A 21,000-nucleotide genomic window follows, 5' to 3' on the forward strand; every position below is an offset into this window, starting at 1 on the left:
GCAATTTAAAAATGAGTTTTGGTCACTACCATGTGAGTTTTATTTATTTTTTAAAAAGGCTGTAAACAGTGAGAGTTACAAGTTAAATTGTTGAAAGTTGGTGATCTCCTGCAAACATATATTCAAAAAGATTTACAAAGTCCAGTATATAGGCATACCATTTCTAACAGGTTATATAAGATGTTTGTAGTTGTTTTTATACATGTCTGTAATCAGATCTGAGAATGCGGCTTTTGTTTAGTTTTTTCCTGTGTTTTTTTTTTTTTTCTCTTTTTTGGCTGCGCCACAAGGCATGCAGGATCTTCGCCGACCAGGGATCGAACCTGTGCCCCCTGCAGTTGGAAGCATGGAGTCTTATAACCACTGGACCACCAGGGAAGTCCCAGAGAATGTGGCTTTTATTAAAAAAACACTGTCTACTAGCACAGAGCTTTCTCCACAATGTGCACACATACACACATACAATTCACTACATTCTCAAGCTTTCTCTCCAGTAAGAATCCTCTGATACTGAATAAGAACAATATTTTAGCTAAAGCTTTTGGCACATTCCCTCATGTCAAGGTTCCTAGAGTTTATTTCGTGTATGAATTCTCTGATGTTTAGTAAGAGCTGAGCTTCGACTGAAGTTTTTCCCACATTCCTTACAAGCGTAGGGTTTTTCTCCAGTATGGATTCTCTGATGATCATGCAGATTAGTTTTCTTTCGGAAAGCTCGCCCACATTCGTTACATTCATAGGGTTTTTCTCCAGTATGAGTTCTCTCATGCTGAATGAGGGATGAACTCTGACTGAAGGCTTTACCACAGTCGATACATTCATAGGGTTTCTCTCCAGTGTGGGTTCTCTCATGTTGAGTCAGTGATGAGCGTCGACTGAAGGCTTCTCCACATTCATTACATTCATAGGGTTTTTCTCCAGTATGAATTCTGTGATGCTCTATGAAACTCGTACTCCTTTTGAAAGCTTTCCCACATACATTACATTGATAGGGTTTCTCGCCAGGATGAGAAATAGATTGTTGACTAAAGGCCTGCTCACAACCATAGGGGTTTTCTCCAGTGTGGATCCTTTGATGGTCAGAGAAGTCTGTAATGTGACTGAAGTCTTCCCCACAGTCATTGCAATGATAGGATTTCACTTCAGTGAGAGTGTTTTCATCTTGAATAAGAGATGAGCTCTTGAAATCTATGCTGTAGTTATTGCTTTGGTAAGGTTTGCCTCTCTTATGAATCCTCATGTGTTTATAAAGGGATGGGCTCTGACCAAAAGCCCTCCCACATATGCTACATTCAAAAGGTTTCTCTCCTGTGTGAGTCCTCTCATGCTGGACAAGGGAAGAACATCGACTAAAGGCTTTCCCACATTCCTTACATTGGAAGGGTTTCTCTCCACTATGTGTGACCTCATGCTGAGTGAGGGATGTGCCATGCCTAAACGACCTACCACACAAATTACATCGATATGGTTTCTCTCCAGTGTGAATTCTCTGGTGTTGAACAAGGGAGGAGCTGCGCTGGAAGGCTTTCCCACAGAGACTACACTGATAGGGTTTCTCTCCAGTATGAGCATTCTCATGCTGACCAAGGGATGAGCTATGCCTGAAGGCCTTCCCACACACATTACATTCAAAGGGTTTCTCCCCAGTGTGAATTCTCTGATGCTCAGTAAGTTGTGTCTTCCAGAGGAAGGTTTTCCCACAGTCAGTACATTCATGGTGTTTCTTTCCAGGATAAATTCCCTGATCTGTACCGTTGGGGAAAGTTCCATCTCCTTTATGAGTTTTCTCATGTTTAGTCAGTGATGACCTATGAATAAAGGCTTTTCTACATTTATTACATTTATAAGGTTTCTTTTTTGCAAGGATATTATTCTGACTGAGTAAGTCTGAATTATGTCCCAAATTGCTCCCAAGTGTATCACATTCATTAGACCTTGGAGGAATGTTCAGTTGTGTAACCAGGTCTGTGTTCAATCTAGAATTTTCAACAAATTTATTTTGCTCACAAGCTTCCTCTGGTGTGATTATTTTCTTCTGGGTGGATGCATCTGGCCCCAAATGTCTCTTCCAGTTTTCCTTGTGCCTCTCTAACTGGCCATTAACATCCCAAGTGTCTTCTAACGTGGCACATGAGGGATCATCTGTGCTAAGGGATACTTCAGATATGTTCTGCTGCAGATTTGAAGATTTGGCTTCAGGCCTGGTCCTCCAGTCTGAAAGAAATCCAAAGTGCAAAAGTCCCCTATTCCCTCCTGTTAAAACAAACTGCTACAAGAATGAGGAAGTGAAAGAGATGTAAGTTATACATTACTCTGTTTTGAAATTAGTCCTGTAGCTACAGAAGACCCAAAATGGAGAAAGGAAGAGTGGAGAGAGGTGACAATGCAGACTGCAGATCCAGAGAGAAGAATAAGTCCAGAATGAGGAAGCCCATGTAGGAGGGCTTGTTAGGGAGTAGGGAACAGGTGAGCAAGAGAGAGTTAGGCACAGATACAAATGGAATAGGATCATGGTCCGTCTTGCAGAGTCTTATCTGCTATCCATGCCTCCCGTCCATTTTACAAACTGCCACGGAATCTATCTTCCTAATATATTCATTTCATAATTTCTTTAAAGTCACCTCTGTGGCTTCAGATCTTCAAACCCTGCAGAGAAAATCTGCAGCCAGTGATCTAACTGAAATGATTCTTTGACATAACTCGAGATCAAGGGCTATACTTCCCAAAGAGAAAAAAAAGTAATATTTCAGGAGGCAAATCATCCTTGCCCTTACACACGGAGCTGTGGTTTTAGTCTCTTTGAGTTCTGATTCTACATTAATCACCTCTCTTAACCAAAAACAATTTATTTTAATCTGCTTAAAAAACTGATCTCTAAACGTTTGTTTAACCTCAGAATACTAATAGCAGAAAATTAATGAATGTCCAGGTTCTAAGAATGGTAACCTTTTAAAAACTAAGGGGAGGGAGGTTTCTGGAATGATGGAGATGTTCCATATCAACAGAAGTTTGGGTTGGATGGGAGAATGCACTTGTCAAAATCAAATGGATGGTACATATAAAAGAGGTATATATTTCACTGTATATAATATTTTCTAAAAAAAAAAAAAAGAACTATGAACAAATATTGAACTCTAGTCAATGATATACATGCTGAAGCATGTAGGGGTGAAATGTACTCATGTCTGCAACTCACTAGGAAATGCATCAAAGGTAAGACAGATTAATAGACAGACGAAGAGATATGTGGTAAAGCAAATATAACAACATGTTAACAACTACAGCACCATGGTGGTAGGTATATGGTGTTCACTGTATAATTTTTTCAACTTCTCAAATGTTTGAAAATTTGCATAATAAAATATTAGGAGGGGAACCCCCCCCCCAGTAACTAAGGAGCCCTAAACTCCCAAATCCCTTACCCTGGAACAAGACTCAGTTCTAAATTTCTGAGGACAGAGAATGCTTTGTATTCCTTTTAGAATCCTTCTCAGTGGGACATTCAAGAAATGTTTGTTGAAATGAATGAATGAGAAAGTTCTCTCCCAGCAAGATTCCATAACAATCAATCAAGTAATTTTCTGACTGCCTTCTATATGCTCTGCAATACAAATAGAAAATATTTAGAAATATAATAAATAGACTCTCCAGGAGCTTAAAAATCTAAGAATAAAAACAAGACTCAATCTTTTGACGACTTATGAAGAAACCCATCAGATGGCACATATTAAATCTGAATTTGTGTGGTAGAGATGATATAAATGATATTTGTGATCAGGGAAGAAACAAATAAATATATTAGCATATATTAAGTTTTATGGATTAGACAGACCTTGAACTTAAAGAATAGATGGCTTTGGATAGGCACAAAGTATTATCTAATGAGGGAAACTATATGCTACTTACAGAGAACATCAAGAAAAAGTTCAACCTAGGTGGAGCTTTTTTTAGCAGGAATATAAAGATAATACTGGAAGCGATGATGGGGACCTTTAAATCAAGGGAGTTTCTGCTTCCTATAATGAGGTACAGGGAGTAATAGAAAGTTCTTTCAGAGGTGGCTGGTTTAGGAAGATAAAGCATTAAAATCCAATATGGTCCATGAAGTGATGAATAGATAAACAAAATGTGATATATCCATACAATAAAATATTACTCAGCAATACAAAGGAATGAAGTTCTGATACATGCTACAGCATGAATGAACCTTGAAACATTACGCTAAGTGAAAGAAGCCAGTCACAAAGGGCTACATATTATGATTCCGTATATAGAAGATATCCAGAATAGGCAAATCCATAGAGATAAAAAGTAGATTAATGGTTGCCAGGAGCTGGGGGGTATGGGGAATGGAAAGTGACTGCTAATGGGTATAACATTTCTTATTGGGGTGTTGAACATGTGCTGCTTAGATAGCGGTGATGGCTGCACAACTCTGTACATATCCAAAACAACCACTGAAATGTACACTTTAAAAGGGTGAGTTTTATGGTATGTGAATTATATCTCAATAAAATTATGATTTAAAAAATCCAGTATGGATTACAAAAAGATAAGATTGAGTGAGCAATTTCAACTGGGAATTATAATAATCTAAGTCTGGGGTTTGGTTTAGGATGTCACCAGTCCAAGTTAAAAGGGAGGAAAACCTAAGATACTTCTCAAAGGAGGAAAATAACTTGGGTTGAAAGAAAAAGACTACACTGACTACGGTGTCTGGCCTGAGGGACTGGAATCCTGGTAATTTCTAATGGGCAAGGGGAGAAATGGATAATGGGCAATGTAGCAAAATGTGCTGACTGGAGATGCAAGATGATTAATTTAGATTTTACACCTCTATTAAGAATGTTGTGAAAAAAAAAGAAAAAAGAATGTTGTGGGACTTACAAGTGGAGGGGTCCTGTGAGAAGAAAATAAAAGTGACCAGGGTACAAGTAAGGATGATTCTGAGTCTACAGCACACAATAAAGAGCTGCAACTACCAGAAGGCAGGCACCCTTTTATAGGGAGGTAATATAGAAAGAAAGGAGAGGAAGCCAGAAGGCAGGCTCCTTAAGGTAGATTCACTAAGAGGGAAAAGCAAGAAAAGCCAAAGACCCAAAGCCAAGAAGCATTGAATGAGTGGGGAAACCAGGAGAGGATGATACTCCAGGAACTGTGGAGGGAGGAAATGAATCAAATGGACAGGAGTGCAGGACAGAAGGAGGATGGTGTTGCTCGCCAGACAGGTGGTACAGGAGTGCAGTCAGGGAAAGAAGTCTGGAGGGAGGGAGGATCAAGGTTATGGGTATTTCCTGCAAGTCTGGGACATCCGACAGTGAAAGCAGCAAGAAAAAACAAGGAGGAGACATGGAAGTTCAATTAATGTCTGAATGAGTAAGAAAACAGATCTCTGAATAATGAAGGGGGACTGAGGACACCAGAGGAGAAAATAATCCAGAAGTAGGGATACAGGATAGGGAGAGATGGTATTCTGAGTGTAGGACAAATGGCTACTTTCAGAAAGGAAAAAGAGGTACCTTTTCTTCCAAGACCTACCAGCAGCAAGACACCCTAATGGAGAAGGGAGACATATAGAGGTGTCATCCAGGAGACAGCCCAACCTCTTCTACAGGTCTAGGCACTCTCAAGGCAGCAATCTGAAGGTGCTGCCCTCTCCCTCAGCTGTGCCATTGTCCTACATGCTTGATTCTCCCTCATTTACCTGGACAGAAAGGTCTTTGGATTTCTCCCTCTGCTATCCATGGCTCTTCTCCTTGCTCCAATTTGAAGATCACCTCTGGCTTGGAAACTTGATATCCTGCTCATGGGTAAATACACAAGATTTGGTTGTTTGTGCAAGTAGACAAAGAACCCTCTATAAGTCAATACTAGGCCTTGATCCTCAGGAACTCTGAAGGGAAAAAATGGTGCAACTTGAGGAGTCATGCAATCAAATGGCCTATTTCCAGTTCTGCAAAAGAAAGACCTTTTACCTAAAGAGTAGGCTCAGAAACCCATAAAGCTGGGTCCCAGCAAGATGAACAAGCTCTAACCCTGTACACTCTGCTCACAGTCACCCAAACTATGAGTCCCACAACCTTAGCAACTGAGAAGGGAAAGACCCACCAATACATAGACAATGAGATGTGGTCCTTACCAAGAGAAACCAAGTGGCTATAGTTCTCCAGCATCACATCCCTGTACAAGCGCCTCTGAGCGGGATCCATGTGGTGCCATTCTTCCTGGGTGAAGTTCACAGCCACATCTTTAAATGTCACCAATTCCTGTAGGAACATATTCCTGCTCAAGTAGGGATCAACCCCACAAATGTTCCCATGGCAAAACTGGGAACCTACTGTAGGGTATATCGCAAATGGTGATCACACGTGTGATATCCTGAGGGGGCAATGTTGGGTTAAATATACTAGTTGTTACACAATTTTATAGAGAATCTAATACGGCAGGCAGGAAAGTCATGAGGGGCAACGTGTCCCGCAATCCTGTAAGCCTACTTAGTTTTCTTCTTGTTCCCTTCAAAGCCAAGCCTTTCCTATACAATCACCAATTCCTCACTGCCCATGTGCTTCCTTTGGTACAAAACCCCAAAACAGCAGGGAATAAAAAGTGACAGCCCTCCTTCACCCCCATCACCAATCCCACAAACTCCCTACAAATAACCATTGTTAACAATTTGGTGTATACACTTAACAGTCCCTTTCCATGTTTCACACACACACACACACACACACCCCACACACAGTCTTGTTTTGTGAAATATCATATAAATTGTTCTACATCCTGCTTTCCACATTTAGCTATGTATCTTGGAAGTCTTTCCTTAGTGCTATGTATAATTTCACCTTATTTCTTTGAATTGCTTCATAGCACCCCAGAGTACAGCTGTACTATATGACACCCATTGCCTAAAACCCATAGCACCCCACTGTATTAGGAACAAGATTCAAACTCCCCCCTCACTCACTGGGCTCTGGCCATGCTGACCTTGCCCTGAATATATCAAGCCTGTTCCCACTCTGGGCCTTGGGATCACAACATGGTTGACAACCAGTCAACCTAAACCATGTTTAGGTCTCAGGTCTAGCATGGCGGCCTCAGAAAAGGTGTCTCAGCACCTCCCTCTAATTTACTATGCATCATATTACCATGCTTAATTTTTCTCCTGAAACAGGTATCGCTCACTGTCCGAATTCCTGCCACCTGAACTCAGGAACCAAATAGATTCAGATGAAAAAGGACACTTGTACTTCTAATCGTTATCTGAGATTTGTTAGCTTTTCTGTCTCCCCAGTTGCAAGTCCCGTGAGAATAAGGACTTTACCTATCTTATTCACAGCTATATGACCCCCAGTGCCTAGACCGCTGCCCAGCACATAGCGGATGCTTAGAAAAACTTGGTGAGTGAATAAATGGACCAGTTCTTATTATTAGATATTTGGATTAGTTCCAGTATTTTGCTATTACAATTACTGCAATACATACTCTTTGTGCAAATATATTAGAATTCCTGTAGGCTAGCTAGCTAGAATTGGAATTTCTAGGTCAAAGATTTTTTCATGCTTTACTCCACTCCAATCACTTCTTCCTCACCACCCACTGAAACTGGCTGAGGACCCTCATGCCTCTGAATAGTCAGTTCTGATGCTCACAGGTTGATTTCTGTCTTGCCTCACTAGGCCTTGTTAAGCCATGGGACACCTGTCACTATGCCCAACTTGAAATGTCTCCTTTGGTCCTGGTTAGATTTCTACCTCAAGAAGTACATAATAAAGTATGTAAAGACAATCAGCATGAAAAGACACTGAAAGCAGAGCCATGAGTTCGCTGGAGCAGTGAGGGAAAGTTACATGAAGGTTTCTACCTTATTCCATGCCCTCCTCCCATGTGCTTAGTTATAGCTGAGTTGGACTTCTGTTTCCTGGAAGATATAATTCTCTCCCCACCCTCCCATCCATCTTTCCCTTGCTAATTCCACACTTCGGGTGTAGGTTAGCAGATCTTCAGTGAGGTTTTCTGATCCCCCAATGGAGGGTCAATCCCCATATCATGTGCTTTAAGTCACTTTGCGCATCCACAATTGAAATAGACCTAATAATCTACTTACTGCTTGTTTTCCTAGTTAGATGGTGAGCATCATGAGAGCAGGGACTCTACTTTTCCTTTTTTTTAAACTCTAGAATACCAATGTCTAGCAAGTACCTGACCCAACACTAAATAATGTTTCCTGAGTTGAGCCTTAAGGAGATGGCCGAGATCTGAATTTTAGAGAAAAGGAGAGTGGCCCCATCTCCTACTGAGTGAGGTGCATGACTGCATCCATACACAACAGTGGCTCCTCTGTATCACATTTCTGCTCAACACTGTGGCTGTGTCCCCACAAGAACAGAGAAGGGTTGAAACGTGGCAGATTTTTCTGACAGAGGTCAGGGATCTGACTGTGCCAGGTAAGATGATACTAGATGCTAAAAAAAAAAGACACTAGATATTTACTAGGTGCCTGGCTTTACCATATGCACCAAGGCAGAATAAAAATGCAAAAGAAAAACACTGCAGTCCTTGAATAGGTTTCAGTTTATTTTAAAATGTGTTATTAGAGCACGATATGAGACAATACATAGTAAAGTGGGTGCTACCAGCGTTCTGGGCAGGGAAAACTGGGTACAGGAGAGAAGCTTCAAGGTGGGCTATGTACTGGGCCTTAAGACATAAGTACCATTAGGATGGGAGAAAAAAAGAGTGGGAATCCAGTCCAGGGACTGAGAAGTTAGAGAAGGGAGGCTGGATTTGGGATGCAGATGGCTAGCAGAGAAAAGGTTTGGACTAAGGCAGACATTTTAAGTTAGGCTGTGAGAAATAACACCTTTCCACTCCTACTCTGTCCTCTAAACTTACAGCCCCTTTGGTTTAGCAACACAGAGTTGGCAGCCAACCTGGATTCCTTTGCTTCACTGGTTCCCCGTATTTAACACATGGCCTCCTGACTTTATTCTGCTTCCCCAAATAGGTTGAACTAATGTTAAAGAATGTGCTGACCAGTAAACAAATGTCTAGTCAAGGCAACTCATTTCTCGCCCTGGCAGGACAACTAACTTCTGTTGTACTACTCACGGTCCCACCAACTCTTTCCTGTGTACTATCAGAGTCACTTCTCTAAAACAAATTTGATCATGCATACAAACCTTTAATTTCTTCCCACTTTTCCCTATTCTTACTGCCCTCACCCTAGTCCATATCACCATCACCTCTTACCTGGACCACTGCTACTATCTCCTACCTTGTCTCTCCTTTTCCACTCATGCCCCACCCCTCCCAAGTCTGTTTTCCATATAACTACTAGACTCATCTTGTTAAAACCTTTCAGAGCAAGTTATTCCTCTGCTTAAAAGCCTCCAATGGCATCCCAAGTAAAAGCCAAGGTCTCTATGGTAGCTACACAGCCCTTCACAATCTGGACCCCCACTATCTCCGACTTCATCTTGAACCTCATCCCCAACCTACTGCTCTCTTACCTTTACTCACCCTGCCCTCCTTACAACTCCTGGAACGTACCACACATGCTTCTGCCTTGAGGTCTTCACTCTGCCTGTTCCTTGACTTGGAAGCCTCTTCCTGCAGATATGCATGTGGCTCCCCACTCACTTCCTTCCGCTTTTTGTTCAAATGTCACCTCACCAGAGCCAACGTCCCTGACCACGCTATATAAAACAGCGCCCCCCCCAACCTTGCACTGTCACTCTGTTCTTTTCCTTTTTCATAGTCCTTACACCTGACGTGTCATATTTTATTTGTTTACAGTCTGCATCCCACAGCAGAATGTAAATTCCAGGAGAGAAGGAATATTACCTATTTTCTTTATGGCTGAATCTCCACTGGCTACAAGAGGCCGGGCACATAGTGGATGCTCCATAAATATTTAATAAATTTTCCTTGAGATTAAAAACTAGACTCCTTAGTGTGAGCTTCTGCACTCTTCCAACCTAGTCCTTACCTTACTTCTGCAGCCTCAGCTCTGGCTTCTCTTCCCCTTGTACACCATGATTCAGTGTGCAGAACACTTACACCTCCTTGAAAAAAAAAGATCTCTTTCCCTTCTGCAAGTGCTGCTTCAAAATGTTCGGCCTTCCGTCCTCTGCCTGTTAACATTCTCCCACCAAGACTCAGTCAAGTTCTCTCCTCAGGGGCTCCATTTCTACCTCCAGGTCTAGGCTAACCACCCCCACCAGCTCCCCTCCCTAGGCCTCTCTTCAGCACAGCTCGTAAGACACTACCTTATGGCAACTGTTACCTATTGTTCACTGTGCTTTTAGAGGGTCAAGACCTTGTCTCAGGCGCCTTCGAATCTCCACTGGCCAGAACCATTTTGGTACATAACGGACAGTCAGTGGTCTGCAAGATTAAATAGGTAAAAAATCTACTCTGAGATTCTTGGTGTGAGTTAGCCACTCTGAATCAAATCAACTTTAGGGCATCCAATGCAGGCCACACCTCAGACTGTATTAAAATGATCCAGTGATGTCTTTTACTACATTTTTTTTTTTTTTTTTGCGGTACGCAGGCCTCTCACCGCTGTGGCCTCTCCCGTTGCGGAGCACAGGCTCCGGACCCGCAGGCTCAGCAGCCATGGCTCACGGGCCCAGCTGCTCCACGGCACGTGGGATCCTCCCGGGCCGGGGCATGAACCCGTGTTCCCTGCATCGGCAGGCGGACTCTCAACCACTGTGCCACCAGGGAAGCCCCCAGTGATGTCTTTTAAACACTGCTTACCCTTCTTCCAGATTTAACTGGACCTCATAATCAACACCTTTTAAAAATTAACAAGAAGTATTAAATGTTCCCCTTCCTCATGCTGACATAAAGAGGACCTTGGCCAAATGTGATGGAGCCCAAAGCAAAGAACTGGAAACAGCATATACTAAGTTAAGAAGTTAAGTGTGTAATATCCTTGGGCAAATCACAGACCTCCTGGAGATGCAATTTTCTCATCTATAACATGGATTCCCTGAACTGAAGAAATAAGAGTTTTAAGAGCAGAAGGGTGAAAGAGTACATCCAGAAAGGACACGTCCAACTATAAAAAGACATGCTCCTCCAACTCTAGCATATACCATCCCTGCAGGAGAAATCCCCTAAAACTGTAACTCAGGAAACTTTGTAGTTTTGCAACTTTGCAAAGCTCAAAACCAGAGCCTGGGGCTTCCCTGGTGGCGCAGTGGATGAGAGTCCGCCTGCTGATGCAGGGGACACGGGTTCGTGCCCTGGTCCGGGAAGATCCCACATGCCGCAGAGCGGCTGGGCCCGTGAGCCATGGCCGCTGAGCCTGCGCATCTGGAGCCTGTACTCCGCAACGGGAGAGGCCACAACAGTGAGAGGCCCGCATAGCGCAAAAACAAAAACAAAAACAAAACCAGAGCCTGGCAGCTAATGAGTAAAAATAATCTAGTTATTTAAATCACATATTTTAAAATATTGTATTTATACTACATACAACATTTTTATTTATATTTAATATAACTATTATATTTTTTATGTTATATACAATTATAGTAATATAAAAACTACCCCCCTCTAAGACCGAGTTACTTTAACCAATTAGAATACATTAAATTTACTGGGATACAGTGTGGCATTTTCACTCAAGTACTCGGTGCTCTATGATACTGGACAATAACAGTTTGGTAAGGTGAGAGTTAAGAGCATCCCTAACAAGTGCATACAGAGAGAAGTAACATGATTACTGTTAGCCTTCACACACATACACAGATGCCCTACTGACGCTAATGGCATCATCATCTACAGTATCCCAGCTGGAAACCTGGACCTTACCCTTGACTCTTCATTTTTCCTTTATGACGTAGAATTACCAACAGCCTCAAAAATGTCTCCTACATTCAGTCCCTTCCCTTCATCTTTCAAACCCAGCTCAAATCCTCCCTTGCCAACCATGCCATTGGGCCAGGCAATGGCCTAATGGTCTAGATCTATGCTGTCTAATATGGTAGCCACTTGCCACATGTGAATACTGAGCACTAGTAATGTGGCTAGTCCAAATTAGGACGTGCAGTTAAGTGTAAAACACTGGATTTCAAAGACTTAGTACCAAAAAAAATATAAAACATCTCATTAATAATTTTAAAATATTTATTCATGTAGAAATGATAAGACTTTGGCTATATGAGGTTAAATAGTTTGCATTACTAAAATTAACTTCCCCTGTTTCTTTCTACATTGTGGGCTACTAGAAAATTTAAAATTATCCATGTAGCTTATGTTTGTTTTGGACACTATTCTAGGTTGTTCTAGATCTCCACCTCAGGCTATTCTCTCTAGGTGACAGAATCATCTCTCTCTTAAGTTCTGCCTGCTGCCACACACCCCATGCTTCCGACAAGTGGACTCTTTGCCCTGATTACATCATTCTCTTCCATGTTTCCTTGCCTTTGTACATCCTATTCTGACCATCATGTACTTTCTTCCCTCAGCTCTACAGGGTAAATTCCAAGTCATCCTTCTAGAACCAGTTCAATGGTCCCTTCCCTTCTGAAGCTTTTCCAGATCCCTGCCACCTTTAGTAATTTGGTCCATATCTCAATTTCAGAACTATAGCTATATTTTCATGTTTTTCTCTCTCAAAAATTTCTCAAACTTCTTTTCATTTCAGTATTTCCAAAACTAAGCATGTTGGAATTTTCCACAATCACAGGGGCAATTTGGAAAAACTGGCCATGCATGAAGGGCCCTACCAGGCAACATTTAAAAGCTCCTTACATGATTCATTATAAAAAAGCAACAACTAACAGTTATTGAGCATTCACCGCAGGCCACGCACCCCCTCACTAAATTTTCTCACTGAAGCCTTACTGCCACTCCACAGGAAGCAGGTACCTTCTCCTGACTGGTTCTGAAGTGTGACCCTGGTTAAGAATACCACCCGGCACAGAGCAGGCATTCTAAAAATGTCTGCTGAGTGAATGAATAGAGTCTGGGTAACTCTTACCAAAGGAAAATGAGGAGTCATTTTGAGGATTAAAAAAAAATTACAGATTAGTGAATTCTATTCTTGGATTATAAATAGTAGGGGCAAATGGCAAAACAATGGCATTAACAGCCAAATCTAAAAGCTGGCTCCTCTTAAACACTGGATGAACAAAAAAACCTCTGACAAATATACTACAAGAAGAAATAAAAAAATAAATCAATTTAAAAATAAGGGGAGGGACTTCCCTGGTGGCACAGTGGTTACGAATCTGCCTGCCAATGCAGGGGACACGGGTTTGATCCCTGGTTTGGGAAGATCCCACATGCTGCAGAGCAACTTAAGCCCATGCGCCACAACTACTGAAGCCCGTGCACCTAGAGCCTGCGCTCCGCAACAAGAGAAGCCACCACAATGAGAAGACCGCGCAACGCAACGAAGAGTAACCCCCGCTCGCCACAACTAGAGAAAGCCTGCACACAGCAACAAAGGCCCAACACAGCCAAAAATAAATAAATAAATAAATAAATATTTTTTTAAAAAAATAATAAAATAAAAATAAGGGGATAAACCAGTAAAATACCCAGCAGTGTATTAAGAAATGTGAAAGATCTTAGTGAAGTGGATAATTTTTAAATCCTAAATCACCAATGTTGACACAAAAAAGGAGAGAAAATAATTGAGGAAGAAACAGAGAAAACTGTTCCCAAGTCATCCTCTTTATAAAAATCCTGGATCTAAATGTTTTATAGGTAAATTCTTTCAAAAGACAGAAAAGGATGAAAAGCAATCTGAATGTTTCTACAAATTAAGGATGAGCATGCCACCAAAACCTGCCAAAGATCTCTCTCGTAAAAAAAAATTTTTTTTAATTATCTATTATAACCAATGGGATTTTATCCCAGTATTATTTGTAATAGCAGAAACTTTAGAAGCAACCTAAATGTCCTCTGAGAAACGGTTAAATAAATTTTAGTATATCATACAAAGCAGTATAATACAGCCATAAAAGTGATTTAAAAAAACAAAAGAAAAATCCTCATAAAAATTAGATGAAATTTAAAATGTTGGAATTGAGGGGACTTCCCTGGTGGTCCAGAGGTTAAGAATTTGCCTTCCAATGCAGGGGACCCAGGTTCGATCCCTGGTTGGGGAACTAAGATCCCACATGCCATGGGGCAAATAAGCCCGCGTGCCACAACTACTGAGCCCACATGCCACAACTACTGAAGCCCGCGCTCTAGAGCCCACGAGCCACAACTGCTGAGCCCGCATGCCACAACTTCTGAAGCCCATGTGCCTGGAGCCCATGCTCTACAACAGGAGAAGCCACTGCAAGGAGAAGGCTACCCACTGCAACAAAGGGTGGCCCCCGCTCGCTGCAACTAGAGAAGGCCCACGCGCAGCAACAAAGACCCAACACGGCCAAAATAACTAAATAAATTTATTAAAAAAAAAACAAAACTCTTCAGTGAAAGTCACACTGTTTCATGAAATTGCTTTATTAGAAAATTAGCATCACTGCAACTAGAAAAATTACATTTTTGCTATGTGAGGAGAAGAAAATGCAGAAAGTATAAAATCACTGCCTGGGGTTAAGTGGTTATTAACGTTTGCTCATGTGACACCCACTTACTGTGTGCGTACTTTGGAGCAAAGGATGAAAGGAGTCAGGTGGCCCTTCTCTAGAAAAGCAGAAAGCCCAATATGAGATGGATGGGTAAGCACACCACTCCATATGACATGAGACACTACTATGACATGTGTACATAGGTGCTACAGGAATGCATAAGAGAGGCACTTGACCTTACCCAGGGGAAGGAGGGTCTGAGCTGAAGCTTAAAGACCAGCACCAGTCAGCTCAGGAACAGGTTAAGAAAGGGGACCTCTGTATGGAGGGAGCTTGAATATCCCTGGCTACAAACATCCTGACCTGGTTCAGCAAGTGGCTTGGTTTCCCTGGAGCATCTCGTCTGAGTTTGTGACCTGAGCCAGCTTTTGCTGGGTCTGTTCAATCCTGATGACCGAACCACAGAGCTCTCTTGGGATCTGAAGTCAGTAGAGACCAGGGCCTGGTCCCTCTGCATTTCCTCCCCTTCAAGATAGAACACCAAGAAACCTGGTCTCCATAAGCAGCTTTTTCTTAAAAAACTTTCCCCATTTCTTACTTTTCTGGTGGCTTCAACTTTAAGAATGGTAAAAAAAAAAAAAAAAAAAAAAAAAGAATGGTAAACACCTTTTCAAAATCCTAGCTAAAAACATAGTACACATATAATGAAAAAAAGAATGCATAGTGTTTACACAGCTGTAGTTACTAACAATCCATAGATCCCAAGGATTTTGGGGGGTATTCCGCCCGGCCCATCTCTGCTCCCATTCCCCTTCCACTGTGGGACCACTTTAGTTATTTGTTAGCTAAGCCCTGGGAGAAGGTCTCAACCACACGAGTCCCAACTTTTAAACTCTTGCTCCTGCACATCATTCACAGCCATCTTTAAAACTAAACTGTACAGTTCCCTGCTCAAAAACATTGGCTCAAGCTACAATAGCCTCCTTGCAGCTCCTTGAACACACCAGACACACATCCCACTGTTCCCTCTACCCAGAACACTCTCCCCCAGACCTGAATGTTGTTAACTCCCACACTTCCTTCAAGTCTGCTCAGATGGTATCATCTCAATAAGGATAAGGCTTACCCTAACCACCCTATTTAAATTGCACTCCTTGGACTTCCCTCGTGGCCCAGTGGTTAAGAATTTGCCTGCCAATGCAGGGGACATGGGTTCGATCCCTGGTCCAGGAAGATCCCACATGCCGCGGAGCAACAAAGCCCGTGCGCCACAATTACTGAGCCCGTGTGCTGCAACAACTGAAGCCCACGCACCCTAGAGCCCACACGCCGCAACTATGAAAGCCTGCGTGCCTAGGGCCCATGCTCCGCAACAAGAGAAGCCACTGCAATGAGAAGCCTGTGCACCGCAACAGAGTAACCCCCACTCGCCACAACTACAGAAAGCCTGCACGCAGCCACAAAGACCCAACGCAGCCGATATAAATGAATGAATAAATAAATAAATAAATAGCACTCCTACCACAAGCCCCAGTTCCCTACTCAATCCCCCTTATCCTTCTCTTTTATCCTTTTTTTAAATAAATTTATTTTATTTTATTTATTTTTGGCTGTGTTGGGTCTCCGTTGCTGTGCGCGGGCTTTCTCTAGTTGCGGCGAGTGGGGGCCACTCTTCGTTACGGCGCGCGGGCTTCTCATTGCGGTGGCTTCTCTTGTTGTGGAGCACGGGCTCTGGGTATGTGGGCTTCAGTAGTTGTGGCTCGCGGGCTCTAGAGCGCAGGCTCAGTAGTTGTGGCTCACGGGCTTAGTTGCTCCGTGGCATGTGGGATCTTCCTGGACCAGGGCTCGAACCCGTGTACCCTGCATTGGCAGGCAGATTCTTAACCACTGTGCCACCAGGGAAGCCCCTACCTTTTATCTTTTTTCTAGGGTACTGATGCCTTCTAGGATATCATACAATTTCCTTACTTAATTTTTTGCCTCCTCCTTCTAAGATGTAAGCTCCATGAGAGCAAAGACCATTATAAATTTTGTCCACTAATGTATACCAACCACTTAGAGAAGTGTCTTAACACATCATAGGGGTTCAATGACTATCTGCTGAATGAATGTATGAATGAATGGATTACCAAGGCCAAAGAGAAAAAAGTCCAAACGCCCTTGTATTCTCGTCTATGCAGTGCCTGCAGCCCACACCCACTGTCACACAGGACAATGGTTTCGGATATAGGCCCCTCATCTTCTTGCCTCCCAACCCCTGACCCACAGTCTATCAGCTCTACCCCTACCCCCTTCATTTTCACCTGCTTAGACCCTGCCCCTATTCAAAGGTGAAATCTCCACTGACTCTTCCCACAGGCAGAATCTCCTCTCCCTTCTGCACTCACAGCAGTCCCTGGATCTCTGCAGCAACACTTGACACCACCTTTCTGGTGCTATACTTCTGCATGAGGCTGTCCTCCCCCACTAAATTAACTTCCTGGATAAGTAGTCACATGACTCAACTGCTCATCTTTTGCATTCCTCTGAGGGCCAGGCTCAGAGAAGGGGAACCACTGACAAAGGGAAATTTCTCCCTGAAAAGCCCCATTTGTAGGGCCAGTGTTCTGTTCTGTCCTGTCCTCCATCCCCAGTCATCATCTGCAGCCTGAGTTAGGTAACCCAAGTGAACACTGTCAGGCCATTTCCATGAGAATATAACTGAGTGCTTTAGGGAACACAGCTTTAAAAGTGAAGTTTAAAGAGGTCCCTAGGGCTTCCCTGGTGGCGCAGTGGTTGAGAGTCCGCCTGCCAGTGCAGGGGATACAGGTTCGTGCCCCGGTCCGGGAAGATCCTACATGCCGCGGAGCGGCTGGGCCCGTGAGCCATGGCCGCTGAGCCTGCCCGTCCGGAGCCTGTGCTCCGCAACGGGAGAGGCCACAACAGTGAGAGGCCCGCGTACCGCAAAAAAAAAAAAGAGGTCCCTAAAGTTCACTGCTCAGAACACATTCATTTTCACCATCAAAAGGCAACTCCACCCCCACCATGCAGAAATGATCAACACCCCCATGAGGTGTTAAGTGAGTTAAGTCATCTGAATTCTCAAAACCTACTGAGGAAACACTTTATACAGAAAGGTGCTGATGACAGTGATTTGCTCTGGCTCTCCTCAAACAAAATAACTGTTTTGTTCTAGTACTGTTACTTGTCTTACTCCTTAAAGCTCACCTCTGTAAAACAAAAACATATAACAAGAAGTAAAAAAATATAAAGGCATTATATGCTGTGTTTAATTTACTGTGGACTGCTTTTAAAGAACATTGGTATTTTTACCTGATTTGTCTCACACCCTAGCAACTAGAATCTGTGATTTTTCCTTAATTGTAAAGAGAGTGTGGATTAAAATACCATCTGAACTTTGTTATATTTTCACTGATAAGAGTCTGTAAATCAATGGGTAAGCTCAGAGTTGTGATGCTTCTAGAAAATGCCTCCTGTCTCACAAGAATAAATGGGTTCACAAATCAGCGTTATGTTAATTAAGCTGAAGGCCGGACATCTGGGGATGTGCATTATTATACCTCTGTTAAAGCAGAAAAAAACATGTAAAGCTACGGGACACGTCCTCCCTTGTTGTTTTCCTCCTTGCCCGGGAAGAGCCCATCTCCAGCCTCTTCCTAGGCAAGTCCAGACAAGGCTTCTTTGGTCCCTTAAGGTCTCTCTATGACCCCTGTGTCAGAAGCTAGGGCTCCTCTCTCCTTCACTCACAGTCACTTTCCCCTCTACAGTTTTCTATTCTGTCACCCGACCCTCTAGATTCCTAATGGACAGAGTTCAAGGAATTGACTTGGCCCTCAGGATTCTCAACACTGACACTTCCTAATACATCCACTCTTAACTCCTCCCACAAGACCACCCCGCCCTGGTCCCCCTCCTCCCCACAGTGCAGCCCTCCTTTGGGGAGGCCCTTTCCCCCCAGCTCTGGACACCTTGGTTTTGCAAGGCTAGGAGGCTCCGAGGGGGCAAGCAAGCCAGAAAGGAAGGTCGCTCAAGCGGAGAACAATGACTACTCCAAATACGCCCCGGGGTAGGAACGGGCTGCTCACCTGGGGCCTGGCTGTCGGAGGCCTTGGGGCCATTCCTGCGTCGCCGGGCCCGGCTCCTAGACAGGGTCTGGGGAGACAGGAGAGGGCCCACTCAGCCAGCTGTAACTGCCAACCGCACCGTGCCCCGCCAGGCCCGGCCCGCCTCCGCCCCGCAGCCACTTCTCCAGGGGAGAGCGGTGGGGAGGTGCGCGGGCCCTCCCTGGGCCTGCCTACCCCAAACTAAAGGCTCGCCGCCTCCTGGACACCCTCCTCCGGCCACGCCCAGTCCCACCCGCAGGATGGTGGGCGCGGCCGAACGCAGACGCGCAAAGCCCGTGGGAGGTGCCGCCCCAACCCGCGCACTCGGAATCACCGCCTCCTGGGGACTACGGATTTCGAGACCTCAGGCCCACCCAGGGCTCGGGCCGTATCCTCCAGCCCCCGGTGCAGGTTCAGTCCTCTGCAACTCTGAAGTCCGAGGGGCGGCCTTCGCCGCACCTGGGCCAGACAATGGCCGCAGCGGCGGGGTAGAGCCGGAAGTGCGCCTGCGCATGCGGAGCTTTTCTCCCGTAACCGCCGGGCCGCGGCGGGCGCGCGACTACACTTCCCAGCGGCCACCGCGCATGGGTCCCACGGAGGCTGCCTGGTAGGACGCTTCGCTTTCCGAGGCGCACCGGTGGGGACCGCTATCCGGGCCCAACGGGTCGGAGGGTGGGGCTTGAGTACTCCTGCGTCCGCTTATTCCAGTAACAGTCACTGAGCGCCTTCTCTGTGCCAGGGCCGTGTTGCTAGGGGCGGGATACTGCGGTAGATCGGGCAGGAAAGATCCTGCTTTCTGGGAGCGAGTATGCACTCCTGTAGACGAGGCCGACAAAAAAAAAAAAACCGTAAACATATCAACAAGATAATTTCACGTACTGACTTCAGCTGTAGGAATAAGACAGTGAAGGGAGTGGGGCAACGTTGCCTCTTCTATGCCGTCTTCACCCGTGGGTCACTACCAAAGGTTTGGACACTGACTCCCCAGACCACATATATAGAATATTACGGCTAAGATACTTGATGAAATAGTTGATACTACAGAAAGAAAAAAACAAAAAACCTCAGATGAATCCGTAGCCTCCCGAACAGTATTCAAAAGCAAACTGTGCCACTGCCATGTTATTTCATTACTTGGTATCCCATTGCTCAGGATTTTGTACTTGGGGAAATAAATAAATGATGGAAAATTTCAACACAAAGAACTAGGTTTATATAATTATGGGGTTTTTTTGTGTTTTTTTTTTTTTTTGCGTTACGCGGGCCTCTCACTGTCGTGGCCTCTCCCGTTGCGGGGCACAGGCTCCGGACGTGCAGGCTCAGCGGCCATGGCTCACGGGCCCAGCTGCTCCGCAGCATGTGGGATCTTCCCGGACCTGGTCACGAACCCGTGTCCCCTGCATCGGCAAGCGGACTCTCAACCACTGCGCCACCAGGGAAGCCCTATAATTATGTTTTATATATCACAAATATTCTAAAAACTTCCTAGACTTACACTTGATTTTTTAACATTAGAGTATCACATATTCACATGGTAGAAAATGATTGCAAGTAAATGTTCTTTTTGTTACATGCTTTATCAAGAGGATGGACATTAAAAAAAAATAATGCTTTCCACCACTGCCGCCTGAATATAATGCTGTGGAACAAACAGAAGGCATCATTCAGAAATATGAATGAGTGGACTAAGGAGGCCTCTCTGAAGCAGGAACTCAGTAGACTGAGACCTAATGAGGCAACTGCTGGAACATGAGGGAGAAAAGAATTCCAGGCTGAAGGAACTGAGGGTGCCAAAGCCCCACGGTGGAAACAAACTTGATGTGTTTTAGAAACTGATGCCTAATGTAGCTGTAGCAGAGTGAGGGGGAGGGAGAGTAAGTGACATAGAGGTAGGACAGGTAGGCTGGGGTTTGATGGAGCAAAGGTTTTTAGAGGCTGTGATAAGGAGTGTGGATTTTACTTTGAATGTGATGGGAACCACTGGGTTAGCAGGAGCAATGGGTCATTTACTACTATGAGGGGATAAGAGAAAATTTCCCTGTTGTCCCAGAATTGGTAACCAGGACTCAGAGCTGAGATTAAATTCTTCTGCATTCAAAAGAGAGACAAAATGGTGTTTTTCACAGAACTAGAAAAAATAATTCTAAAATTTGTATGTAAATACAAAAGACCCCAAATAGCCAAAACAATCTTGAGAAAGAAGAGCAGAGCTGGAGGTATCACACTCCCCCTGATTTCAAGCTACAGTCATCAAAACAGTATTGGCACAAAAACAGACACATACATCAATGGAACAGAATAGAGAGCCCAGAAATGAGCCCTCACTTATATGGGCAATTAATCTATGACAAAGG

General features: G+C 44.0%; 1 protein-coding gene across 3 annotated transcripts; it reads right to left on the reverse strand.

The window, feature by feature from the left end:
* Window positions 1-16: 16 nt before the first annotated feature.
* ZFP90 (ZFP90 zinc finger protein) lies at window positions 17-19,164 on the reverse strand. Of its 3 annotated transcripts, none has more exons than XM_082606996.1 (5): window positions 19,010-19,164; window positions 18,629-18,695; window positions 6,140-6,266; window positions 5,705-5,800; window positions 17-2,214 (listed from the first exon to the last, which is right to left on the reverse strand). In XM_082606996.1, the coding sequence occupies exons 2-5, from the start codon at window positions 18,659-18,661 to the stop codon at window positions 569-571; spliced, it is 1,902 nt and encodes a 633-aa protein (XP_082463122.1). In that variant the 5' UTR covers window positions 18,662-18,695; window positions 19,010-19,164; the 3' UTR covers window positions 17-568. The 3 variants fall into 3 exon arrangements, with proteins under 3 accessions (XP_082463122.1, XP_082463123.1, XP_082463121.1); XM_082606997.1 differs by having other exon boundaries at window positions 18,971-19,164; XM_082606995.1 differs by lacking the exon at window positions 19,010-19,164 and having other exon boundaries at window positions 18,629-18,893.
* Between the last annotated feature and the right edge of the window lie 1,836 nt (window positions 19,165-21,000).

This window comes from Mesoplodon mirus (genome assembly GCF_964341445.2).
Source record: "Mesoplodon mirus genome assembly, chromosome: 19".
Lineage (NCBI taxonomy): Eukaryota > Metazoa > Chordata > Mammalia > Artiodactyla > Ziphiidae > Mesoplodon > Mesoplodon mirus.

Excerpts from the sequence above, each read along its gene's own strand:
- ZFP90 (XM_082606996.1), bottom strand. The coding sequence starts at position 18,661 with ATGGCCCCAAGGCCTCCGACAGCCAGGCCCCAG. Across the intron at positions 5,801-6,139 it reads TAGCCACTTGGTTTCTCTTG|GATATCAAGTTTCCAAGCCA; the intron begins GTAAGGACCACA and ends ACCCATGAGCAG. Across the intron at positions 2,215-5,704 it reads CCAAAGACCTTTCTGTCCAG|ACTGGAGGACCAGGCCTGAA; the intron begins GTAAATGAGGGA and ends GATTTCTTTCAG.